At 37.9% G+C, this 27,153-nt stretch overlaps 1 protein-coding gene across 1 annotated transcript; it reads right to left on the reverse strand.

Moving 5' to 3' along the window:
• Positions 1-670: 670 nt before the first annotated feature.
• Positions 671-27,153, reverse strand: eri1 (exoribonuclease 1). Its single transcript, XM_039750369.1, has 7 exons — positions 26,739-27,153; positions 16,177-16,355; positions 15,178-15,397; positions 14,407-14,490; positions 12,925-13,034; positions 12,486-12,600; positions 671-9,657 (listed from the first exon to the last, which is right to left on the reverse strand). The coding sequence occupies exons 1-7, from the start codon at positions 26,826-26,828 to the stop codon at positions 9,415-9,417; spliced, it is 1,041 nt and encodes a 346-aa protein (XP_039606303.1). The 5' UTR covers positions 26,829-27,153; the 3' UTR covers positions 671-9,414.

Below are 27,153 nucleotides of genomic sequence, written 5' to 3' on the forward strand. Positions count from 1 at the left end.
GTTCAGAAATTAAACCAAGATCAACAGAGCTGTGAGGCAGAGGTGTTAACCCATGTGCTTTGATGCTGTTCATAATAAAATAATTTCAGAATTTCATATCTGCCCATTATAGTTCTGCACCACTGCTATAACTATCAGGTACAATTACTACATTTTCTTACATTGTTTTTCCATATCTTCTTCTAGGACAGTATCTGGTCTTCATCTGAAATGCACAGAGAAGCAAATAGTCATGCTGCCAATGGTAGGATTTTTTTTTTTATATTTCTATTGCAATAATCTAGAATACAAAAAAAAAAAAACCATGAAAATGAAAATCACTAGAACATTCCAATAATGTGAAATGTTTTGGAAATATTTGGAGGCTCAGATGAAAATGAAGCATCAAGGCTAAGAGAACTTTGTTTCTTAATGCCACTGTTACAGAAGTTAAGGGGGCACAGCAGGTGGTTCAAACACTTTCTGGCACACGTTCCTCTCGGCCTCTGACTGTCGGTAGACAACAATGCACAGCGAAGGAACTTGAGCTGAGCAAACCTGAAGCTTCTTCAGAAAGACAGGAAGAGCAAAGACAGAGCCAAATGGGTGTGTCGTGGCTGTTAAATGTCTTGTCATTATACAAACATAAATCATACGGTAACGGACCATCAGTGGGGAAAGGTTTTGATGATTTTTTTTTTTTAAAAACTGCAATCAACACACCATAGCAACATTTTGTGTCTTGTAAACGCAAACAATGAGACAATGCAGCCCGAGTCCGGATTTCTTAAATTGCTTCATTAATTCACTGCTCTAAGCAAACCAGTAAAGGACACACCCAGTCTTAGGAATTCAGGGTCTTCAGGAAGAATTTTCTTAGTGTCAAAGTGTCAGAATTCAGATGCCAATATGTAAGTTTCAATAGAAGCTTCCTTCACAATATGTTTGCTTTTATCTGCTGGTGTAGGTGTTGCCCACTCGCCTGTGAACTCAAACAAAACACACCCTGGGTCAGAGGATTCAAAAACAGATGTGTACACTCCTAAGGCTGGACAAACATCACCCACTCCTAAGGCTGGACAAGCATCAAACTCAGAAGGAAGTCCTGGACACCATCAACACAATGAAGGTATCAGACCGGGATAAGATTTTACATTTCACACATTAGAAAGCCAATGGAGATTAATGCTGCAGTCAATCAGGGAACTAATCAATTCATTTATACTTTCACATGCTAGTCAAAAAAAAAAAAAAGATTAATCATACCAATAAATAAACCAGTCCGTCAGTCAACCAATCATTGAAAAAATAAAAACAGTCAATTTATTTAAGTTGTCAACAATCAACTAATACTTTGCTACGTGGCAGAAAACTCCTACAAACGCTGCAAACAATATATCAACCAATTAGTTGATCAATTAAACACTTAAAATAATGTTTAAATATTAGAAATACAATGGAGATTTCCTCTTGTGGCCGTCTAAGGGAATGACAGGCTTAACAGAAAATACATTTTGTGGTACCAACCCGACTGTCCCCATTTATTTAAAGGTTCAAACAAAAACAAAACACGTGATCGCGTGAAAATGAAGCAAAACCGTCACCACCAAATAAACGTGGCTGGAACAAGTGCAATCACTTCTTTGACTGTGATTGAGGAGCTCCTTCGCTCTGGTCGCATGTGTTAGAAGTGATGCTTTTATGGCCCATGGACTGGTAAGGGACGGAGTCAGTCAGTCAGTCAGTTTCTACTTCCTCAACAGTTCAGAGTAGATGACAAGATAGTGTACAAAATACCTGACAGGAACTTGGAGGGCGACGCTCTGACGCACATGCGTGACACGCTACAGATAGCTTGACATTCACTATCACACAATTACAAAAAAAAAAAATTAACCCAGATGACCAACTCAAATTAACCCAAAAGGCAATCAACCAACCAATCAATTAAAGATTGTCACAAACCGATGAAGATTAATTCTGAACAATGCCAACCAATTAACAGATTAATTTATGAAGTAGTCAATCAGTTACATTTTTACATGAGAATTAAAATTAACTCTGCAGATAAACAATCATTCCCTGTATGAAGAGATGAACAAGTGAATGAACAGTGTATTAATCAATAATCAATTAATTTACTTGGCCAAGTAATCATTTCATTGATTGATGTATTTTCTAAATATGTTTGTTCTAAATCAGACACACAGGTGCCCTATGCCTGGGACATCCACAAAACAGGAGCCAAGCCTGAACTTGGTGCCAGTCTACCACAGGGCACACTCTTTCATCCCAATCTAATTAATAATCAATCAATCTAACCTGCATGACTTAGGAAAAAAAAAATAATCTGTAAAGATCATGACATTGTAACATATTTAATATTCAAATTAATATAAACCACATAAACTGCATTATTTAGAGGCAGTTAATGAGTGAACTGATAATGTTGAACAACTGAGTGATGTTGCCATGCTTTTATAAGCCTTCTATAATGAAATTATAATCGGTTAGAATTCAGAGCTAGAAATGGTAAAGACAACTGAAGTGAGGATGAGCACAGCAGAGTTCAGAATTGAGCCTGTAGCACTGATGAATGCAGTGAGTGGAACCTTCTTGAGCAGCTACTAGAATAGTCAGGGCTAAGTTTCAGGGTGGAATATGGAAAAGATGACAACTTTTAGTGGATATTAATCTCAAAATGGCATCAGTAGTGGAATAGCACTTTAATGCAGATGACATTTAAGTAAGAAAAAGTGACATTTAAAACCATTTGGAAGAGATACTGGGGCAACTTAGCGCTTAGCTATCCAAACAAGCTAGATGGGTGTCTTATTTTTGAAACTTGTCTTCTATATATAACATATCAAACATTTTCAAAACTGCTCAAACTAGTTTGGAGTTGCTGGAAGCCAAAGCCTATCCCAGCAGCTTTAGCCGTTAATTGAGTTCACTTCTATTTTCTTTTTTGCCCTGCAACTTCTCAATCAAAGGCATGACAAAATCCACATTATATCCGGCTTAACTCTTCTTGATGTCTAGTTATGTGAGACATCAAGCTTTTTTGGGTTTATCCTTATTATTGACCCTCTAGACTTGAAAAACCTCATTACAACATAGGTTAGTGCAGGAAATTACATTTGTATGATAAATGAGTAAACCAATAGGTGTCTTCAGCAAAAAATGATCAGTAGCACTTGAGGTTGTGCATGCCACAACCCCTACTAGGATATGAGGGGTCAAAAGGACTCCTTTTCTCAAAACTTTGGAAAAAAATTGGGACTGGTAATGTAGGTATGTGGAGTGGAGTGCCGTTTTATGGCATTACAAAGTTTCTGATCACAAAAATGATCATACTTTTGATATTTGACCTTTTATTGGTGCTCACAGGTCACTAAGAGCCTTGCCAGAAGGTTGAAAACGACAAATTTCACAAATAAGCATGTGGGGTATTGTTTTAGAACTATTTCAAGGTCAGTAATTATGAATGTGATGTTTTTGATTTTTATCCTATAGTAGACTCTAGCCTGCGATGGACCTCTGTCACAGAGTGAAAAATTAAGCATTTCTATTACAATTAAGAATATTTAACACATTTTAGTACTTCAAATATCTGACAACTATTCTCGTTTATCACACATTTCTACCTCATGAAGAAAATCAAGAATGAACACCCTGAATTAGGGAAGCTTATGCTAATTGAGTCTTTATTTAATTTAGGTGGCAGCAGTGGGATAAGTGCTTTAATATCAATGGCAAAAGCAGTTACAAAATGATTTTTTTTGTTTTTAATTTAACTGATCAAAATAAAGTGGGATTATCTGCTATTTCATTTTTTGTTACAGTGTCTTAGTGCTTCTTTTTTGCTTTTATTACAGGTGTTGAAAAGGAGAAGATAAACCAAAATAGTGATCACAAGGAAGGCACAGTAAAACAACAAACCACCACCAAAGGAGCCAGCCGCTCATCAGTTTGTGTCATCTTATAGCTACGACTGAAGCCATGGTTAAAGCATCGTGAAGGCCGAGCTCCCACGTCTTCTATGCCATGTAAGCTCAGGGATACCCTGGGCCTGCAACCCAATATTTTATTTTCATATAAAGGTTTGGACAATCCTAGTAGAGTATTAGGATACCTGTGAGGCTATATGTTATGCAGATTTCTAGTAAATAATTTCTAAAAGGATGAACTGATGTAATAGGAGTAATCATGAGATGACTTAATATCCCATAATTCAACTGACTGGTAACAAAACAAGAAGCTTACCAAAGGAAAAAAACAAAAGCAGCGATCAGGTTATCTATGCATGGAACAAAGCTGGAAGAGATGACGCCTTTCACTAGATGTACAGCCATTGGCAAAATATTTAGTTATTTTGAAAATGTTATATATGATGCAGTAAAGAACTATGTATGAAAAAGTTCTGCTCTGCTGGTACTTAGTCACACATGCATAGAAAAGTAAAAAATGGCCATATAGATTTGTGTGTCTGGAGTCAATAGCTTATCACATGGCAGGTTAGGGAATAATGCATCATAAAAAAAAAAAATAAAAAAAAAATTACACCAAATTCACAGAGTACACCTCACATCTGTCATGGGGAAAATCCATCCATCTACCTACCTACCTATTTACTAAGCCTGCTTGCTCAACATTTTAGCAGAGATGGGAATACATCAAACATATGCAAGACTGACCTTCAAGTTTCAAGTCTTAAATTGTGAGGATTAAGTTCAATGAAGTCAAGTCATAATTGAGAAGACTTCAGCAGAAAAGTACTTACACTATTACCATTATCTGCATTTATGATAATGTCTGAAATATACTGACATCTAAACCGAGAATAGAATTTTTTTAGAGAAACCAATTCAGAATAAGAATTAAAAGTGATTGATATTTAAAAGTTTTACTATGAATTGACTTGCATATATACTTTTGATTTTCCACAGTTTCCTCATAAGTGCACAGTGTCAAATACATTTTGAAAGGCTATGTCACTACAGAGAATCCATCCACCCATTTTCCAAACCTACAATACCCCAAGTAGGGTCGTGGTGAAGATGGAGCATATCCCACCAAGTATTGGACACAAGGCAGGAACAGTCCATAACAGGGCACGCACACACACACACACACACACACACACACACACACACACACACTCTCTCAGTTAAAACAATTTAACAAAGCCAGTTCACCCAGCCTAAGTGTCTCTGGACTGTGGGATAAAAAAAAAAAACCCAGCAGCATCAGGGACTTACAATATCAAATCCAATACAGTACCTGTTCAGCATCAGCCACCAGACCTTTAGTTGAATAATCGGACTGTTTTATGAAACTCGAAGCAAGAACAGGGCTATTCTTCGTTCGCACCATTGAATCCAGTGGAAAATATCTATTAAAGGGAAACAGACACAGGCTTGCTTATTTTCATGCTGGTTAAAACATTCGATGTAAATGTAGTCTTTATTTATTAAACACAAGTTGAAGGAACTTACCTGTTTCTCTTTCTTAAAGTCCTGAAACAATAAGCACACTTGCAGTAAAGCTAGCATTTAAATAAAGATGTGTACAGAAATGTACAAACAGGACCTCATTTGCCTTACCTATACTGCACCCCCTGTCCCTTCAATAAAATTGATATGCAGAACTAAATCATGGCTTGGTGTATTTTTATCTTCAGACAAAACTATGATAAAATACTGGTTGTTACAACTTCACTGGAAATATAAAAAAAAAAACAAAAAAAACAAAACTAGAAGGTCATGATTCAGGTGTTTTCATTCTTCAAATAAATAAGAAGTCAGGGTTAGAAATATATATATTTTAAATAAAGCAAAAAACAATATTGTAAAACAGAAACATTATACACCTTGTCATTTTAACAGTGTGTCGGAGAAAAAAAAGCAATGCCCAATTTATACTACATCACATTTATAGTGGCATGCAAAAGTTTGGGCACCCGTTACGGGGACTAGACATGTGCGCAAAAGATGAACTGATCACCAAAAGGCATTAAGTAAAAGATGACATGTTTCTTTAATACTTTAAGCAAGATTACATTTTAAAATTTCCATTATTCACAAGTACAAAATATCAAAAAAAATGAAAAGGGCCCGAAGCAAAAATGTTTGGGCACCTGACATGGTAAGTACTTAGTAAGACCCTCTTTGGCAAGTATCACAGCTTGTAAACACTTTTTGTAGCCAGCTAAGGGTCTTTCAATTACTTTCGCCCATTTGTCCTTGCAAAGGGCTTCTAATTCTGCAAGATTCTTGAGCCATCTTGCATGCGCTGCTCTGTTGAGAGCTCTCCACAGATTTTCAATGTTTAGGTCAAGTGACTGTAAAAGGCCATGGCAAAACCATCAGCTTACACCTTTTTCAAATATTCCATTGTAGACTTCGAGGTGTGCTTCGGATCATTATCTTGTTGTAGGACCCATCCTCTTTTTAACTTCAACTATTTTACAGATGGCGTGAGTTTTGCTTCCAGAATTTGCTGATATTTGTTTGAATCTATTCTTCCATCTATCAATGACATGTTCCCTGTGTCACTACCTGCAGCACAAGCCCATAGCAGGATTAATCCGCCCCCATGCTTAACCGCTTGAGACATGTTCATTTCCTGGAATTAGGTACCCTACCCTTTTTTCTTGGAATAGACCTTTGCACATTGTGGCCAAAAAATTCTAATTTGACTTCATCAGTGGACAGGACTTCTTTTCTGCATTCTAGCTATGAAATTCAGCAGCTGGAAACGTTTTCTTCTGCTGACCATACCAGGAAGGTCATATTTGTTCAGGTCTCACTGCACAGTAGAACAGTGCATCACCACACCAGAGTCTGCTAAATCTTCATGAAGGTCTTTTGTAGTCAAACTGAAGTTTTTGCCATTGTAGCAATCCAATGTGCAGTCCCTTAAGAAAGTTTTCTTGACCTCCACTGTTCCTGTTAACTGCCATTTCTTAATAACATTACTAACGGAGGGAAACAGCAACCTGAAAACGCTTTGCTATCTTTTTGTAGCCTTCTCCAGCGTTGTAAACATCAGTTCCTTTATTTTTACTTTACTTATTATTACTTTGAGGAGCAAATGGATGCTGACTGCTGGGACAAGGTTCGAGGAGTCAGAGAATTTGTACAGCTTTGCAATTTGCATCACCTGGGGTTTCTGAATGATGTCTCTGTGAACAATTCATAGCCCTAATGAGTTAATTAGCGTCCGAGACATCGGGAAAAGTTATTGGAGACCTCAAATATCTTGGGGTGCCCAAACCTTTGCATGGTGCTCCTTTCCTTTTTTCACTGTGCAACTGTATAAAACAAAAACAATACACTAATCTTGCATAAATTGCCGAAAAGACATTTGTCATCTTTAATTTTATGCCTTTTGGCAAGTAGTTCATCTTCTGCTTACTTAGATATTCACGGTAACAGACATTTAAAGCAAGGGGGGGCCCAAACTTTTGCATGCCATTGTACAATTACTTAGTGGGCTGATGCCTTTATCCATGGCAATGTAGAACATTTGAGTTATCATTGCTTCCATTTCTTCACTTTTCCAAGTGGAGCACAGGCAGGTCAAGTGACTTGCTCATGGACACACAGTGTCAGTAGTGGGATCTGAACCAACAACCTCAGGATTTGAAGTCCAAAGACTTAACTACTATGCCAAAGTATTTTTAAATTGTTCAGTCACCTTGGCACATTAAGAATCTTAAACTATTTCTCTTTGAGTGAATAAAGTCAACTTCATTTAAGATTTATTTAGCAAAAATTATTCATTTATTGAAATAGATGTGGGGAGGGAACTATGACACACACACACACACACACACAAAGAAACAACTAAAATGTAAAGACCGATACTGCTGACAAAAAACAAGGCACTAGGAGATAGGAAACAAATGATAAGTGAAGACGGTCTAAAGATTCTAACAGAGACAGCTTCAGTGAACAAAGCCAACACGACATTGCGTTTAAACTATACATAACTAGTTATAATACTGCACATGCTAATTAACTGCTTAATTGGCTGATGGACGTCTTAAAATGGGATTAATATTTCAGGTAACAAAAAAGAACAGAAACTCGTCTCTAACATAAAATACGTATCTTTCAATGACACACTGGTTTGCAGAGTAGCTTGGTTAACAGAGTAGTATTATGAACATGTTCAGTATTTCCATTAGAAATTTAAAAAGACAGACCTTTCAACATGGACATAACCATTTATTCAATCAGAATGAGCACCAAAATCTTCAAAACTGAAAAAGACAAATGAAGCTATGACAGGAATGAAGCTATCCCTCTTTTTATAAAGAATGTCATTAGCCTCAGAAGTTACGAAATTCTGAGAAAAATACATTTTGAAAACGTACTCATTTAAAGTGCTTGACATAAGGATTCATCAAAATGAAATACATTTCTTTAAGTAAACAATGTCAAGATTTTTTAAATCACATCTGGACCATTACTTCCTTCTTCATGTTCTGTGATTTTTTTTAATTTTATATAGTGCTACACTACCTTCCACATTTTTGCATTTTGTCCCAAATTAAAATTTAGGATTGCATCTATAGACGTATATTTTAATCTTTAAACTAATATAAAATTGAAAAATCGGAATAATTTTAGAGTACAAATATCTTGGTACAATAAAAGCTTCAACTTGGTTGCATATCCTTTATTTAGAAAATATTCTGTACCAAGTTAAAATGAATAATTAAAAGCGCATATGCTTGTGTAAGCAAATGAAAATGCAAACAATTTGTCATCCCTGCAGTTAAAAGACATCTTCCTAAAAACATTTTAATGTGGCCCACATAGCAGATACAGTGGGAATATTTACAATGAGATCAAAAACATGAAAGGTGGTTTTAGCAGACACTGTTGTTTAACCTCAAAAAAAAAAAACTCAATTAACAAATTTTATAACTGATTCTGCAAGCAAATATAAAATGAAATCTTCAAAATTTGGAACATTAAGGTAAAAATTTCAAGAATTCTATTTAAAAAGGAGGTATGCCATAACTGTTAATTTAAAACAGTTTAAATAAAAGCGGATCCCCTTATTGATTATACAACTGTAACCAGACGTACTTGCTGTACACAAAATACAAGAGGTGTGAACTTAAAAGTACTGCAGTGCTGAATAATTCTAGCAGCTACTGAAAAACTAAATTTCAAGTAGATCATGATCCAGTAAAATAAAAATTATACAAATGATGTAGAACTGCAAACTAATCCAAAAACATTTGTAAATAATAGCTACTTAACCAATTATAATTTTTTGCTCCAGGCAAATGAAGCACAACACTTGGAAAGTTCCGTCTGCGTATTTCAAGTTTTTCTTTTCGGGTCTCCCATTAATGTTCATTGCAAGAAATGTTGATACCACTTGTCAAGATCTCGTCCTCATCAGGAGCACAGGCTAGGGCCTGAGACAGGGTGGGTGAGGTACCGGAGCACCCTCTAACCTGGCAGTGGAAGGCACACTCATCAGCTGCCCTGCATGCATCTTTTCATTCACACGCAGTTCACAGCCATCCTGAAGCATTCGGATGGCAATTCGAGCAATGTTTTTTGAGTCATCTAAGCCACAGTGGGGCCTTCCATCATACTTCATACCCAACTTCTCCAACATGGTTGTCAACTTTGTATGTGTTCTGGGGACCTGCAAATTACAAATGAGAACCAATTATAACGATAAAACAAACAAAAAAATTTAAAAAACGATTCTCCCACTGCAGCATTATTTACTACTTGATAAATAAAAAAGAGCACTGAATGAAGATCTGTACAAAGCTGATCTTAATGCAAGTATGAATATTTTAAGAAAAAAAAGTTATTAGGAAACTTAATGTTACACACGTGAATTCACAGATTTAACGACTGACAACGAACCTAGTAAGTGTAAAAAAGAAATAAAAAAAAAAAAATGAAGATTTAACTTTTTGAAGATGCTATTACATAAGCAGCAACTAACTTATAAAGTACGTTTCACAGAATACTAAGGGACAGACAGACAGACAGCATGCTTTTGGCGTTTCCCATTAGATTTTTTTGAGAGTAGCATTTTTGCTGCTGTTGGCCCTTGAGAAGCCAGTCTCAAGATTAAGCATGTTTAATACATTTTCCCCATTATTTCTAATAGTTATTGCACAAGTATTTGTTGCGCCATTACAGTGCCATTCCCCAAGTATGGGCTCCAAAATATAAAATCAGACCTTGTATAAATCTTTGTCCTACTGACAGAATGCCAATGTAGACTCTGTTCCAATACACAGAGAGTCAGATACAAGACAGTAATGGAAGCAACCGACAGTCATCTGGCAACATTAACGTCAATTTTCCTTACTGTGACTGAAGGTGGTTTGCCAGCACCCAGCTGTCAACATTTTCTATTTCATGTTGCAGCATCTGCAGCTGTTTGTTAAGATGTATACCACCAATGTTAATATGCATAGCTCTGTTATATTGTTTACCTATTGTTTTGTATCAACCATATTCAGTATGGCTATTACCAGTTGTGGTTAATGTCTTTCTATTTGCAGTTAATTATAAGCTTAAGCCAATAGTAAATAATTCCTTACTCCATAGTACTTTAACAATTTTGGGTCACCTGGTGCTGGTGCATACGCTTAAGTGTCTAAAGGTCTTGAGCAACAAAAAGGGAGTCATTTTGCCTTTTCAAGCAAACAGAGCAGTCCAAGATTACTAAATTGAGTGTGTGCATGCATTTTAGGATAGAGTTTCTCTTTAATGAATTGTAATGTTGAAATTTGGCATAAAGCACTTGTATACTTGTATATGAAAATATTTGAAAATCAACAAAGAGATGTCAGTCTCTTGCATTGCACAAATAGTCATGGTAAAACTAGCACATTAATTTTCTACAGTTTCAAAAGCAATGAACTAGTAGTACTAGGGTGTTGTACCATGTTAGCCATTATGGGTGTAGTGAGCAGTCAAGCAAAATGACACCTTTTATTGACTCACTAAAGAGATGACAATATGCAAGCTTTCAAGGCATCTCAGGCCCGTTCTTCAGGCAAGATGTAATACAGAAACTGGAGTTCCCCGTGTTTATATAGACTCAGGTAAGCTCTCAATTTGGAATGCTTATCCATTTTATGGATGGTACATTTTTGTGTTTAAACAAATAGAAGGGCACGGCACAAGCAATAATCCACCTTTATCTAGTGAGATACTGCCTAAAAACATAATAAATCGGGGAAAGGCCCCACATACTACCAATATAAAAAAAAAAAAAAAACAATAATGATACTTCTTTTCATTTGCTGGCCAATCAAAATGTCACGTGAACATGTTGGAGTAAATTGACAATCTAGTCTCAATGCTGCATATTAAAATGTAACCTGTTGCCAAAAATAAGCCAGCTTTCTGAGTTCTCTGAAGTGAAATCACAAAGTAAACAAAGCTGTTCTCAATTACATGGTGACACAGATGGCCGGGGTCCATACCCAGCCGAGACACCTCTTCGCTGGAAGGAACGGGGGAGCAAGCCTGGTCATGGCATTACCTCCCCCGGGACACTGGATGGCAGCCCCCATGGGTTGCATCGGTGCCTTGGACTTGCCGCAGGGCTTCATGAGGGATGGAGTTGGATACAGTCCCATTGGGACCCAGGGGTGCCACCAGGGCGTGCTGCAGCCGAGCCGTGGAAAGCAGCTCTTCCGCCACACCTGGAGGTGCTGCCAGAATTAGGTCAACGAGCACCAGGAGCACTTCCGGGTGCCTTAGATATGCGGCCAGCAGAGACTACTCGGGGAGCTAGAGTCGGGAGGAGGACAAAGCTTGCTGAGGAGGAGTGGAGGAGAAAAGAAAATAACTTAAAGATAAAGAAAGTGTGTGATTGGGCTGTTGGGGACACTGTATATGTAAATAAATTGTGCTTTTTGGACTTGTGCCTCTAGCGTCTGTCTGTGTCATGTTAGCAAGGTATAGCGCCATCTATCTTCCACAATGGTCATTATCAATAATGCTACAACATAATGTTTAAGATGTACTTAAACACATGCTATATAATGGTTCACAGATTCTATATCTTCTGAGGGATGGTTTTGGGGTAATGAAATAATGGCAAAGTAAAATTTGTTGTGGAATTTACTGCCTTCAGTTAAGATTCATTTTTGGGTTGTGGTAAGGACTAGATAGTTAAAAGATATGCAAGACTACAAACTTGAACATTTTTATTTCACTTTTGTGCACTGGGGTCAAAGTATCACAGGCTAAAACACAATGGTTCAAGGGTACTGTGACATTACAGACCACAGTGCAATTCATACACATATGATTCCTACTTCCCAGTACAATGATCAGCAAGTATTAATAGACAAACACTGACCTCCCAGAGAAACCTCTGGAGTCCACCTTTATCATAAGTGATTTGTTCACTATAAATATGAAAAATACTATCAAATAAACACAGAAAGAAAACAGTAAGAAGGAAGTAAAAACACATTTAAAATTCTCAATTACCTTGTAAAAGTTACCATATGATTTTCGAATGTTTATCCATTTTTTGGCAAATTGAGGATATCTGATTCGGCTTATCCGACATTGTATATTTAAGAATTTACTCATATCCCAAGACCTGGAACACAGAAGGTATGCCAGTTTAAAATAAAAAATCAGTGTAACAGTATTTTCAATAATACTGTGTGTTATTTCTACAGCTCTTTTAATCTGCTTTTGTTAAATATTTTGAAGGTATGACTACACCAATCAGAAAATTAGTGACATTGGTTAACCGCTAATTTACCCAAGTATAGAGATTTAAGAGTACAGTTTATCACTTACTTGAAATTCCAGTTACAAAAGGTACTTTGCAGGGCTTTCAGAAGCTCTTACATTGACACTATGCTACTATTTCTCTGCATAATAAGAATACTATAGAAAGCAACTGCACTCAACTTACCCATCAGTCAAAAAAGTATATTTGTATTTGGTTCCCAACTCTTTCTGTTTAAGCCAGTGCACTACCTTCTCAAGTACTTCTGGAAATGTACCAGCATTGTCCACAGTTTCCTGAAATATTAAAAAATGCTCTCAAATCGTATGATACAGGAAAAAAAAAAAAAAGAAAATTCACCACACAATCTAAATCTCTATTCATTTTTTTCAGTTATGCACAGGTTGTATCCATGGCTGTGGAGTCTGAGACAATTTTTGGGTACCTGGAGTCAGGGTCGGAGTTGGCAAAAATGTACCAACTCCGACTCCTAATAAATTTAAACTGTAATGAAAAAAAATACATCAAGTTCAAATGTCCCATTTCACAAACAGTAGTCATAATTAAGTACTTCTCTAATGTAAGAATAAAGCCCAGTGCATAATTGTGTTACTACTAGTGTGAAGTTCAGCTGAGCTATTATACAACCTGACATTCACATATTGTAATCTGGATTATGGTACATTACAAAAAGTGTTTTTATTTTATTTCAGATATAATGTGTTTAACAAGTTCATTTGAGTGTAAACAAGTGTAATGATGTAGGTGTGTGCTATGGCCTGTTGTGTGTTCAGGGGATCTTGTCTTTAGTTTAAACTGGCCAATACAGTAGGGAGTCAGCTTCCTAGCCAGAAGTTCTGTGGTTAAATGACGTGTATGTCACCTTCCTTCAATCAACATGGAAAATACATTAGCATATTAAATACAGAGGAGTCAGTTTCTGGTACTTCTGACTCCAAGGAGTCAGAGTCGAAGGATTTATCTGCTGACTCCACAACCCTGGTTGTATCACTTTTGTTTTGTCAACTTTGACAAATGATTGGCCTTGACTGGGGTTGAAATGATTGAAATAAAATTTCACAATGTGAAAGTGCCATCCAAGTTGAGATGGTGGCTTAATGGTTAGCATGCATTTTCATCACTATTCTTGTATTGGCAAGAAGTCACTGCAGATAGGGCCATAATGGCACCACAAATAGTAATTGCAATTTGCGATCACAAACGCCATGCCTCACCATTACATTACCACCACTGATGTACAGTTGTAATTCCATACAGCCAAGTCAAATCTCATATTAAAAAAATAAATAAATAGAAATTGAGATCATTGATAGTATGTATTCTAAAAACAATATTTCCCATTAATAATTTATAACAACCCTCTGAAGAAGAAAAAAAAATGTCCAAGGAAAGCTGGGAAACACAGCTAAATCTACAAAAATAAAAGCTTCTGGGCATTTGTTTATAGGTTTGTTTATGCCAGAATCACTCAAAAGTGGCTACAGTATCTAGATCTTCCTGAAAGCAGGAGTATAGTCCAACTTAAAGCATAGTCTGCACAGTGTCTTGATGTAGTGGTTGGCATCTTTTAGGACTGTTCAGCATTTTAAAGGATTCCAATAAAAGATGCAAACACACTGCACTTTTCATACAAGCCTTTCAAATTACCTGTGTGATTCCAGTTAGCTGAATACAGAAATCAGACAGCTGAGTATTAACTTCTGGTCGCACATACTCCTGAAATACATCTTCCTGTGTTTAAAAAGATTGATACAGTTATAAATAAAATGATGTAACAGCGAGTTCAGAAAGGTTACAAAGTACAACAGAAAAAGATTAGATATTCAGAAAACATTACACATATATTACAGATTCAAAAGGATAGGCCAATTTTATAGTGCATTAAATGATAGGTAGTGTTTTTTTGATGCAAGCAAAGAGCAGAAGTGTTACAATTAATAGAAACAAATTTTCATTTCTTAAAATACAAGTCATATGCATAGTGAATTAAGGACATTTTAATAAAACTTTCTTGAACACAATTTAATAAATGTCTGTCAAAATTAATATTACAGCTGCAGAAGCTATACTCCATAATTTCCAAAAATACAGTTAGAAGTAGAAGTATGAAAGGTAAAATTAAATAAATAATTGCATCATCGGAGTCTCAGGAAATACTCAGTCTTTGCTGTAGACACTATCTCATTATACAAGTATGTTCTGTCTTTAGCAAATAATATATAGCATGTCTGCCCAAATTATGAAAATAATTTTTGCTTATATCATATATACAGATTATGATAACCAATTAAATACACTGAAACTTTTTCAGTTTAAACAAATTAAACTTCTGTTTCTAATTACTGAATGCTAGCTTGCACTTTTCAATTCATTAATTCTATTTAATGTTACAAATGGGCTGGCTCAGCTAACACTTACAATCTCCAGAGTGTGGGTGTTTATGAGGGCCATGGGAAACTCAATAATTTCATGGAGGTAGTCAGCAGGATTATTCTCTTCACAAGTAGCTTCAAAGTCCACAACACAAATATAATCATAATATGTGTCCATGTTGCTGCTTTCACACAAAGCTGTTTGCATCAGTTTTTGTTTCTTGTAGTAACTTTTCAACCTCTTCTTCAAAACATCTTTCACACCTCTGTAAAACACACCACATTCAATAAAACTGAAATGCACAAGACTGGTTTAAAAGAGTTAAATGAGTTATTAAAAAAAAGTATTTTTCTGAAAAAAATACATTAAATTGACAAAACTGTATGTCAGATTTAAGGAACTATACATTTTAAAAATAAACACATTCAAAAAAATAATCTTGATCTTATTAGAACACTATTCATGCAGGTGTGCAAGAGAAAGGCGCGCACACACGCTAATGATTTAATCCATTTCTCCAATTTGATTTTGAATACACTGCACAGTCTGAACTCTGTTCTAAAGCTTAATAATTAGACACAATCCAAAAGAAAATGGCTGCACTAAACCCATATCATCATCTGAGGTTTCTCCTCATGTAATTCCAGCAACAAACAGCATATTATATAAGAAGGACTCTTTTAAACGGCCAGTAATTTCATTTTTCAAAGTAACAGATATTCCCACATAAATTCAAAAGAATATCAAGCACACACAAACAGATTGTGAGTTAAAACTATAAAACAAATAAATTATGTAAGTAGACAAAATCAGTTAAACTCATTACATCAAGCTAGTATCCATAGTTCTGTATAGCAGCCTGAGCTAATCAATTCAACTTGTAATTGGATTTTTAACAACATCTAAACAAAAAAACTGATTAATAATCTATGAAATTAAAATTCAGTCATTTCTGATCATTTACTTTGTAATGTGCTCATTAAAATGTTGCAACATATGTCTAAACACAGAAACATCAGACCAAATATCACACAATCATCTTACCTTGTATCAAGCTTTAATTCAGCCAGCTTTGCTCGAAGTTCATCTTTAGTCATTCTGTTGATGTGGCCATTAGCCACAGCTATCTCTTTATAAACAGGATCACTGAACTCGCTTCTAGCTGGAGTACATGTGTCTTTTGACTTATCACAAGATCCATCGACATTGCCACGTGCCTTATCCTTTAACATGAGATAATTTGGCAAGTTAGTAAAACTGAAATTAATGAAAAACAACATTTTTATATACCCATTCTACTGCACTCTATTTACTCTAAAACTATGGAAGTTTAGGGTTTGGCTGAATGCACGCTAAGGAGAAGCAGTCGGATCAACTGCTATCTTTCTGCTGCTGGCAAGCTGCGTGTTTTGCTTGTCACTTGTCGAGCTGGGAACAAGTTAAAGTGCCTCTTGCAGGACTTCAAAATGTCTTCCAAGAAGATCACGTCTTGTCTCCCTCCCCAAGATTTTTTTTTATGATAGATATGTCTATTATAAAAAAGAAATCCTGGAAAGCAAAAGCAAGGCGATGATACGTGATCCTCTCAGAAGTTCTCGAAAGACATTTAAAAGACCCGCCAGACAAAACAGTCTTACCACGGAGCATCTCGCGGGGACCGTAAATATGAGACTTGGTGCCAAGAGACTGTCCCAGGGCCATCTCGCGGGGACATGGAACATGAGATTCTTGCAAGACACGCCCTACTCACAACAGACATCATATAAGAGCACATCCATTAAAAAACAGTCAGTCGTGTAAAAGCACGTAGTGCACACAAATCCTGTGCTCTCAACACATTTATCAGGACAATATGGAGAATAGACACCCAAAGGCGTTGGAGAGGAAAAAAAGGCAGATAAAGAGATTATGAAAGCAGTAAAATTCAAAAGTATTGCAGCGTCCCAGCCAGGTTGCGGCCTTTTTGGTTTTAAGTGAATGTTCGGTCCAATTGAAGCAGGGCGGATTACAGCACGGAAGACTGATAGTGGGGTATTGACTGATGCGGTAAGGGGGGACGAGACGCGGGGGATGAGGGATTGGAGAGGGTGTTAGAAAGTTGTGTTTGAGGTTATGAAGTCAGCGATTGTTCAAGTAAAAGTTTTGTGACACTTTATCATGTCAGTCGCTACAGTATCAAAGAAAAGATCGCATTACCACAAAACAAAAGGTGATTAATCATCAGAACCAGGTGTAACTGAAAAAAAAGAGCAGGAGAAATCGAAGTCAGAAATAAAAGGCAAAGAGTAGACCACAAAGTCTTTTCGCATTATTGTTATGCACAAAACGTGGATTTACACAATAATAGACCATACGCTGTGAGAATCTATGGTCCCAGAACAGTTAAAGCAACGACAAGTTGAATTTCAAAGAATACACAATTCAGTCAGGTGTATAGAGAAGTGATGCAAATTTTAACAGGCAAAAACAAAAGGTAATATATATATATTCTGCGAATAACATTACACACCAAAGGAGATCCCAATATGCCATTCAAATTAAAACGTTTACAGTTTACTGTGAGAATAGATTTTGCTATGACAATCAATAAATCTCAGGGACAAACATTAGAAAAATTCGATTATTTATTAGAGAAACAAACAATATTCACTCACGGGCAGTTATACATTGCGTAGTCACAATGTGTCTCCAAAAAATATTGTTTTTATGAAGCTTTAAGGTAAAAGTGCAAATAATGAAATTGAAACAATTCCAAAGAAAATAAAAATTAAAATAGTATATCCGATTAACCAAACACAGGGGTTGGCGAGCAAAGCGAACAGGGGGCCAAGCCCCCTAGTACCAGTAAATAAAATCAATTTAAAAAGAATAAAACACCTGTATATTACTTAGAATCTGTTTGGCGATCTTATGCATACAATTATGCAAGAAGACTATAATATTTTGAGCTTGTGGAGTTTTAAATGGAAGAGTGGAGAAAGAAAAATGAAGAAATAAAAATACACTATACCTGGAAGCAAGAAACATTTGAAAACTGATTTCTACTGAAAGAGTAGTTACTTAATACTGTCTGACAGGCTGTTTAAATAGTGCATGTGCCACATTTACAATGTCATTTTTCCCCACTTTGTTACATTCAACAGATAAAACCATAACTTAACATTTTAACAGCAAAGAGGTGTATTGTCAAAAAAAAAATTTAAAAAAAAATGATGAAAGTGTTATATTGGCAGACAGGAAGATACTATATTTGCCTTCTTTTTTGCAATACTTGTTTATATATTTAGCTTGCATTTATACACTTGCACATTAAAATATTTAAACTTGTACTATCTAGCCATCTATTTTTTTGATCCACATATCCAGGTCAGGGTCGCAGGGAAGCTGGAGTCTGTCCCAGCAAGCACTGGATGCAAGGCAGAAACAATCAATGATACCTGGACTGAGTGCCAGCGCACATGAGATGTATATTACTCAACTCATGCAAAATATAGGAATAATGTTAATTGCTTTTCAACGGTGTGCAGTAAGAGTCAACTGAAAAATAAGATAAATGTAAAGGTCAGAAGCAAGATTATTATTTTTTAGCATGACAAAGATCCTGCTAGAACATTCTGCTTACAGAAGAGAGCAGGGCCAAGAGGAGACATTTAGGACAAATGCACCTTTCACTGGACTAACTTTTGTAAATAATAATTAAATGTGATGACAAAAAGATCAGCTCACAAACCCTGCATGCTGCCTGTCACAATGATTTAACATCAGATTGCTTGTCAGTTCGTATTCATCAAGTGATCCTGCCTTTGGACCCTAGGCACAGGTGATGAGCAAAAAACCCAGCTATACAAGGAAAAATAAACTTGGCCTTGTCTCTGCTCGTTTTTTTTTTTTTGCCATTTGGTAATTGACTCTCTTTATCATTGCGACACGGATGTGTTGCCATCCTCTGTATTAAGTTTGTTTAAAAATGCTACATTTATATTAAAAGTCAAGTGCTGTTTTGCTATAACATTTCAATATTTTGTCTTTGTATTGCAATGTGTGTGCAAATGGTAGTGTTGCAATGACAGTAAAATTTTGAGTTTGGTGCCGATACCACAGCAAATAATGGGTAACTTCCCCCACTCCCTCTATGACTCCCAGCTGCTTCATCCCACCAGGACGCACCCATGCACACCACCTGGGGTCAGAGGTAAACTCAAAACTGCCACACTATCCCACAGGCTACGTCGGGGTCCATCTGACACTAACAAGTGGCCACACTCACAAGCCAATGGCCATCTACAACAAGGAAAAAGGTAATAAAGTGCTTCTTACAGCAACCTCCTCTGTAGTCTGCAGCTTCCCACATCTTTCCCATGTCACTCTCAGAGTTTTGAGCATGCTGTTAGGTGTATATTATATAGAGTTGTTGGATGGTCACCCGCTAACGCATACATATTACAGGAGTGTCCCCCTTAGTTGTTTTGACCACTTTAATATAGAAATATTGCTATGAAGTGGTCCACTTTGAGACAAAGTAAGCTGAAACAGAAAAATAAAGTCCACTTCAAAAGCCGATGTAAGATTACTGTATTTTGTTTAATGTTGGTACAGTACAGTTTTAAAAATTGTGTAGTTTGGTACTGTTTTTTTGTACAGTATATGGTGAAACACTAGTGGATAGATTACCTAAGGGTGCAAAATAAATGATCCCACTAAAATGGGAGTGTGTGTGTGTGTGTGTGTGTGTCAACTACAACATTTGCTGCACTGTTTTCTTAACTCCCTTTTATCTGATGATTGACTGAATCACACGGTTTGCCTCTAGCTGTCCAAACCTTTGCATACACCTGTACCTCAGATAGCAACTGTATGCGTAAGGTACGCCATGTATAGTGGACCCTTGACTTACGAACTCAATTCGTTCGCGAGGGCTGGTTGTAACTCAAGTTGGTTGTAAGTCAAGACTATTTTTCTCCATAAGAAATAATGGAAATACCCATAATGCGCTCCGAACCTCCCACAGCAACACTTACTTAACCTTTTCATAATAAAAAAAGGCTTATATAATGCGCATAATTTACCAAAACACCAATAATTTTTCTAATGTACTAACCAAAAAGTTATAAAAAGTGCCTAGCCTACCAGAAACAACAATTTCATACTGTACTTACCATTTAATTTGACATCTTTGGGCTGCAGGAAGGGAGGAGGAGGAGAATGAAACAGAAGGTGGTTATTGTTTAGAAGGAGCCTCCTTATGCAAATCTTTTCTTTGTAAAATTGACGAGATAGTGGATTTCGACATGCTGTACATATTAGCGAGATCTGTCACGAACGCCACTCTCATATTTCCGCACAATTTCCTTCTTCGTTTCAATTGTGATCGCTGTTTCTCAAGTTAATGACAGTAGTCAAGCACACAGATCAAAGCTGGCCGTGTAGTGAACTGCTGTAATACACTCCAAAGCAAGCCAGTGCTGATTCAGCCAGATGACATCATCATGTGCCGCGCCAGCCCGCTAGCTAACATCCCTTAACAATCGCTTTCTTTACCTTCGTTACCTTCTCTTCCTTCCTTAGCAACTATGCGTATTGCTTGCCATGGTCTCAGTGAATTATATATATTATATAGATAAATCACTGCACTAACCGAAATTACATCCACAAACACATGTATCTGGGCTCCGACTGACGCTTACGAACGCTCTCGGCTGTTTGTTTACAATCGCACAAGCGGATACACGTGACCGCATTCGGGTCGTAACATAACGTCAGATGTTGGTTGTAAATCAAAACAAAAATTTTGGTCGTAAATCAAGTTGTTCGCATGTCAGGCCGGTCGTATGTCAAGGGTCGACTGTAGTACATTATGCTGGGGTGGATACACTGTAAATGCATATGGTAGCAAGCTGGGACATCAGCTTTGCCTTTTGGTAGTCCAGCTGGAAGGCTTACCTGAAAATTTTTCCAGCAACATTTATTTAAATAAACATTGTTGCACATGAGTGGAGAGTACAGTGGTGTGAAAAACTATTTGCCCCCTTCCTGATTTCTTATTCTTTTGTATGTTTGTCACACAAAATGTTTCTGATCATCAAACACATTTAACCATTAGTCAAATATAACACAAGTAAACACAAAATGCAGTTTTTAAATGATGGTTTTTATTATTTAGGAAGAAAAAAAATCCAAACCTACATGGCCCTGTGTGAAAAGTAATTGCCCCTTGTTAAAAATAACCTAACTGTGGTGTATCACACCTGAGTTCAATTTCCGTAGCCACCCCCAGGCCTGATTACTGCCACACCTGATTCAATCAAGAAATCACTTAAATAGGAGCTGCCTGACACAGAGAAGTAGACCAAAAGCACCTCAAAAGCTAGACATCATGCCAAGATCCAAAGAAATTCAGGAACAAACGAGAACAGAAGTAATTGAGATCTATCAGTCTGGTAAAGGTTCTAAAGCCATTTCTAAAGCTTTGGGACTTCAGCGAACCACAGTCAGAGCCATTATCCACAAATGGCAAAAACATGGAACAGTGGTGAACCTTCCCAGGAGTGGCCGGCCGACCAAAATTACCCCAAGAGCGCAGAGACGACTCATCCGAGAGGTCACAAAAGACCCCAGGACAACGTCTAAAGAACTGCAGGCCTCACTTGCCTCAATTAAGGTCAGTGTTCACGACTCCACCATAAGAAAGAGACTGGGCAAAAACGGCCTGCATGGCAGATTTCCAAGACGCAAACCACTGTTAAGCAAAAGAACATTAGGGCTCGTCTCAATTTTGCTAAGAAACATCTCAATGATTGCCAAGACATTTGGGAAAATACCTTGTGGACTGATGAGACAAAAGTTGAACTTTTTGGAAGGCAAATGTCCCGTTACAAAAGGAACACAGCATTTCAGAAAAAGAACATCATACCAACAGTAAAATATGGTGGTGGTAGTGTGATGGTCTGGGGTTGTTTTGCTGCTTCAGGACCTGGAAGGCTTGCTGTAATAGATGGAACCATGAATTCTACTGTCTACCAAAAAATCCTGAAGGAGAATGTCCGGCCATCTGTTCGTCAACTCAAGCTGAAGCGGTCTTGGGTGCTGCAACAGGACAATGACCCAAAACACACCAGCAAATCCACCTCTGAATGGCTGAAGAAAAACAAAATGAAGACTTTGGAGTGGCCTAGTCAAAGTCCTGACCTGAATCCAATTGAGATGCTATGGCATGACCTTAAAAAGGCGGTTCATGCTAGAAAACCCTCAAATAAAGCTGAATTACAACAATTCTGCAAAGATGAGTGGGCCAAAATTCCTCCAGAGTGCTGTAAAAGACTCATTGCAAGTTATCGCTGCTAAGGGTGGCCGAACCAGTTATTAGGTTCAGGGGGCAATTTCTTTTTCACACAGGGCCATTTAGGTTTGGATTTTCTTTTCTCCCTAAATAATAAAAACCAGCATTTAAAAACTGCATTTTGTGTTTACTTGTGTTATATTTGACTAATGGTTAAATGTGTTTGATGATCAGAAACATTTTGTATGACAAACATGCAAAAGAATAAGAAATCAGGAAGGGGACAAATAGTTTTTCACACCACTGTATATCACCTTCTACTGCAATATTAAGACAATCGGAACCTTGGAAGAGTATAGCTTAACAGATATTTTGCAATATGATGTATTTTTATGTAATGAACACAAACATTTTATCAAAAATTAACTGATCAACTATGTTAATATAGATTTCAAATCTTGTTTTCAGACCATATTTAGAGACCACAAATAAATTTGTGTCAAAATCATCACCATGTTGACCTTCAGTATCATTCTGAGGTACAAGATGCCCTTTCACACTGTTATTAACCTTTAGCTTAGCACAGCCAGTGATTTATGTATACAGCTCCATTAAAGTTTGTCACTCTTGGATTGAGTTTTTCAAAGGGTTACTCTTGCTTTCTCGGTTCAGCAGGTCCTGATGAAAGTATTGATGAGGTTTAGGCCTGAAAAGCATGTTCACACTGCAGTGTTCGAGAATAACACAAAGCACATTGAGAACCACCAGTAGAGGGAGACATTACTTTCTTTTAGTAGTCCCCTGCACACTACATTGGAATGGGGTGCTAAGACCTCTGCTTTGGGGTTTTTTTTTGTTTTTTTTTTTTAAATCCATAAAAAGTTATGCATTCATTGTTGTTTCTGGTCTGAGGTAGCCTTGCGCCCTGCCTGGGGTTTGTTTCCTGCCTTGCGCCTTGTGTTGGCTGGGATTGGCTCCAGCAGACCCCCGTGACCCTGTGTTATGATATTGTGGGTTGGGCAACAACTGACTGACTGTTGTTTTTGGCGATAGCATATTATTACCTTTTGACATTCTTGATCTCACTACTCCAGAGGTTTCAAAGCTAATGCTATTGCTGCTTGCTTTAGAATTTCATTAAATTGCTTGCTACGTGGTGTGTGCATGCGACACCACTGTTAAACCAGTTCGGCACATTATACCCAGGTGCCTTTAAAAGTGACATCCAGCCAAGACAGTGGTTTTGGTTCTTTCAGTTTTATCAAATTGAATTTTCATTAGGAAAATATTGCGTAGAGCAAAGAAACAAAACATCCAGTAGTCCACTAGACTGTGTGCATCTACAGTTTGATTGTCCGGAATAAAAAGTTGCCAGTCCCAGGTGTCTGGCCTACCAATTTGTCCACCTCTGTTAATCTATCCATCCATCCATTAACCAACCTGCTATATCCTAACTACAGGTTCACAGGGGTCTGCTGGAGCCAATCCCAGCAAACACAGGGCGCAAAGCAGGAAACAAACCCCTAGCAGGGCGCCAGCCCACCACAGAGCACACACACACACACACACACACCAAGCACATACTAGGGGCAATTTAGGATTGCCAGTGCACCTAACCTGCATGTCTTTGGACTGTGGGAGGAAACCAGAGCTCCCGGAGGAAATCCACGCAGACACAGGGAGAACATGCGAACTCCCTGAACCTGGGTCTCCTAACTGCAAGGCAGCAGTGCTAAACACTGCGCCACCGTGACTCCCTCGCTTCTGTTTAGCTTCTTCTAATTAAGAACTGACAGTAATTTGGGCACAAAGTGAGCACTAAACCACTGTATCAGGTATTTAAGATTAAATGACATGTAGAATTCCAAAAAATAGACTATAAAAAAATATCACACAACATACATTTCTCTGTGCATTTTTTCCAAACTTCATAAGAACTACTTTAAATTATTTCAAAAAGCACACCTTTTTCCATGCTAGGCAGATTAAATCTATTTAGCAACCACTCTTACATTAGTTTTTGTAACTGAAATGGTTATTCCATTACACTTATAACAACAACAAATTATTAGAATATTTGAACAATAGATTATTAGAGGGTTTTGCCAATGCTCATTCAAGGGGAATTGGGGCAAGTTCAACTATACACTAACCTTTATAGTTCGTTGGTATGTAATGTGACTTGAAAGTCATTAGATCAAATTTTTAAAAATAAACTCCAAATTCCAACTTTCAGAAATCAAGAGTCGGTAAGGTGTCATTATATTTTAAAAAGTTATCTGGATCAGGAGTAAGCAGCGTCGTACCTATTACGATAAAGATCAGTGCGGAGAATAATATACTGCTCAAAAGAATTAAAGGAACACTTTTTAATCAGAGTACAGCATAAAGTCAATGAAACTTATGGGATATTAATCTGGTCAGTTCAGTGGCAGAGGAGGTTGTTAATCAGTTTCAGCTGCTGTGGTGTTAATGAAATTAACAACAGATGCACTAGAGGGGCAACAATGAGATGACCCCCAAAACAGGAATGGTTTAACAGGTGGAGGCCACTGACATTTTTCCCTCCTCATCTTTTCTGACTGTTTCTTCACTAGTTTTGCATTTGGCTACAGTCAGTGTCACTACTGGTAGCATGAGGCGATACCTGGACCCTACAGAGGTTGCACAGGTAGTCCAACTTCTCCAGGATGGCACATCAATACGTGTCATTGCCAGAAGGTTTGCTGTGTCTCCCTGCACAGTCTTAAGGGCATGGAGGAGATTCTAGGAGACAAGCAGTTACTCTAGGAGAGCTGGAGAGGGCCATAGAAGGTCCATAACCCATCAGCAGGACCAGTATCTGCTCCTTTGGGCAAGGAGGAACAGGATGAGCACTGCCAGAGCCCCACAAAATGACCTCCACCAGGCCACTGGTGTGAATGTCTCTGACCAAACAACCCGAAAGACTTCATGAGGGTGACCCAAGGGCCCCATGTCCTCTAATGGGCCCTGAGCTCACTGCCCAGCAGCATGCAGCTCGATTGGCATTCGCCATAGAATACCAGAATTGGCAGATGCACCACTGGTGCCCTGTGCTTTTTACAGATGAGAGCAGGTTCACCCTGAGAATTTGACAGAAGTGAAAGGGTCTGGAGAAGCCATGGAGAACATTATGCTGCCTGTAACATCATTCAGCATGAGCAGTTTGGTGGTGGGTTAATGATTGTCTGGGGAGGCATATCCATGGAGGGTCACACAGACCGCTACAGGCTTGACAAAGGCACCTTGGCTGCCATTAGGTATCAGGATGAAATCCTTGGACCCATTGTCAGACCCTATGCTGGTACAGTGGCTCCTGGTGCACGACAATTCCTGGCCTCATGTGCTGAGAGTATGCAGGCAGTTCTTGGAGCATGAAGGAATTGATACCATTGACTGGCCACCACACTTTCCTGACCTAAATCCAATAGAACACCTCTGGGACATTATGTTTTGGTCCATCCAATGCCACCAGGTTGCACCTCAGACTGTCCAGGAGTTCAGTGATGCCCTGGTCCAGATCTGGGAGGAGATCCCCCACAACACCATCTGTCGTCTCATTAGAAGCATGCACCGATGTTGTCAGGCATGTATACAAGAACACAGGGGCCATACAAAGTGCTGCGTACAATTTGGAGTTGCTGCAATTAAATTTTGGCAAAATGGACTAGCCTGCCACATCATTTTTTCACTCTGATTTTTGGGGCGTCTTTGAATTCAGGGCTCTGTAGGTTGATCATTTTCATTTCCATCAAACGATGTGGCATCCTTTCGTTCCTAACACATTACCCAGTCTATATCAGTATAGATATCCAGGAGGATTTCTTTTTCCCATTGAGATCTGATGTGTTTTCAAAGTGTTCCTTTAATTTTATTTGAGCAGTTTATATTACGCAAATTTGAAAGGGCGGTAGGCGGGCATAAGAAAAAATCTGACCAATGAGGGGCTAATGATTACATGTGATTTAAGTACCTATTACGATGCACTGTCTGTAAATAAGCTTATTTTACTATCTGAATGGATCTGTCGTTTAAATGTTAACACCATTTTTTGATCAGCGACAAACGTAACCTATCTGCATATGTTACGACACAAAATGCATGCCTCCTTCTCCAGACCCTGCTGCAAGTCAAACGGGACTTGGCGTTCAGAAATTAAACTGTAAACTTTGTGCACAATAATACTGAAACAAGCACGCAGTAAAAAGAACATCGCTAACAAAATATCAACGGAGAACACACCGAATGGCTAACTTAAAAAGGAGAAGCCAACGGTCCCGTTCAAGCAGTTAGTACTTTTAACACTTACGGCGACACCGGCATCTCCCAGATCGGGAGCATCAGGTGGCTGGTTTTCGTCCTGTACCTCTTGGCTTTTCGTTTGCTCCTCCATTTTCATGTCGCTCAGGATGCACCGCTTGCGGGATTTGTGACGCGGGAGGAATGTCGCGCTCTTTCCAAAAAGCCTTCCGCGAGCAGCCCGCCTTTCTGTTCAAATGACAGTTCCTCTTAGGACGCAAGTCACTCCTTCCCGAGGACTGAGCGTTTCCAGTCTTCTTTACGTCTTAACACCGCCGAAGAAACCCTCTACATTAAAGAGACACAGCATGCGATGCATAGCTTAAACAGTTAAAACGCTGTAATAAAGAGTAAACGGATTAGCAGCAAAGAAAACGTGTAACTAAATTTTATTTCCAAGTTACGGCAGTCCCTTCCGGGTTAAT

This window comes from Polypterus senegalus, chromosome 4 (assembly GCF_016835505.1).
Source record: "Polypterus senegalus isolate Bchr_013 chromosome 4, ASM1683550v1, whole genome shotgun sequence".
Lineage (NCBI taxonomy): Eukaryota > Metazoa > Chordata > Cladistia > Polypteriformes > Polypteridae > Polypterus > Polypterus senegalus.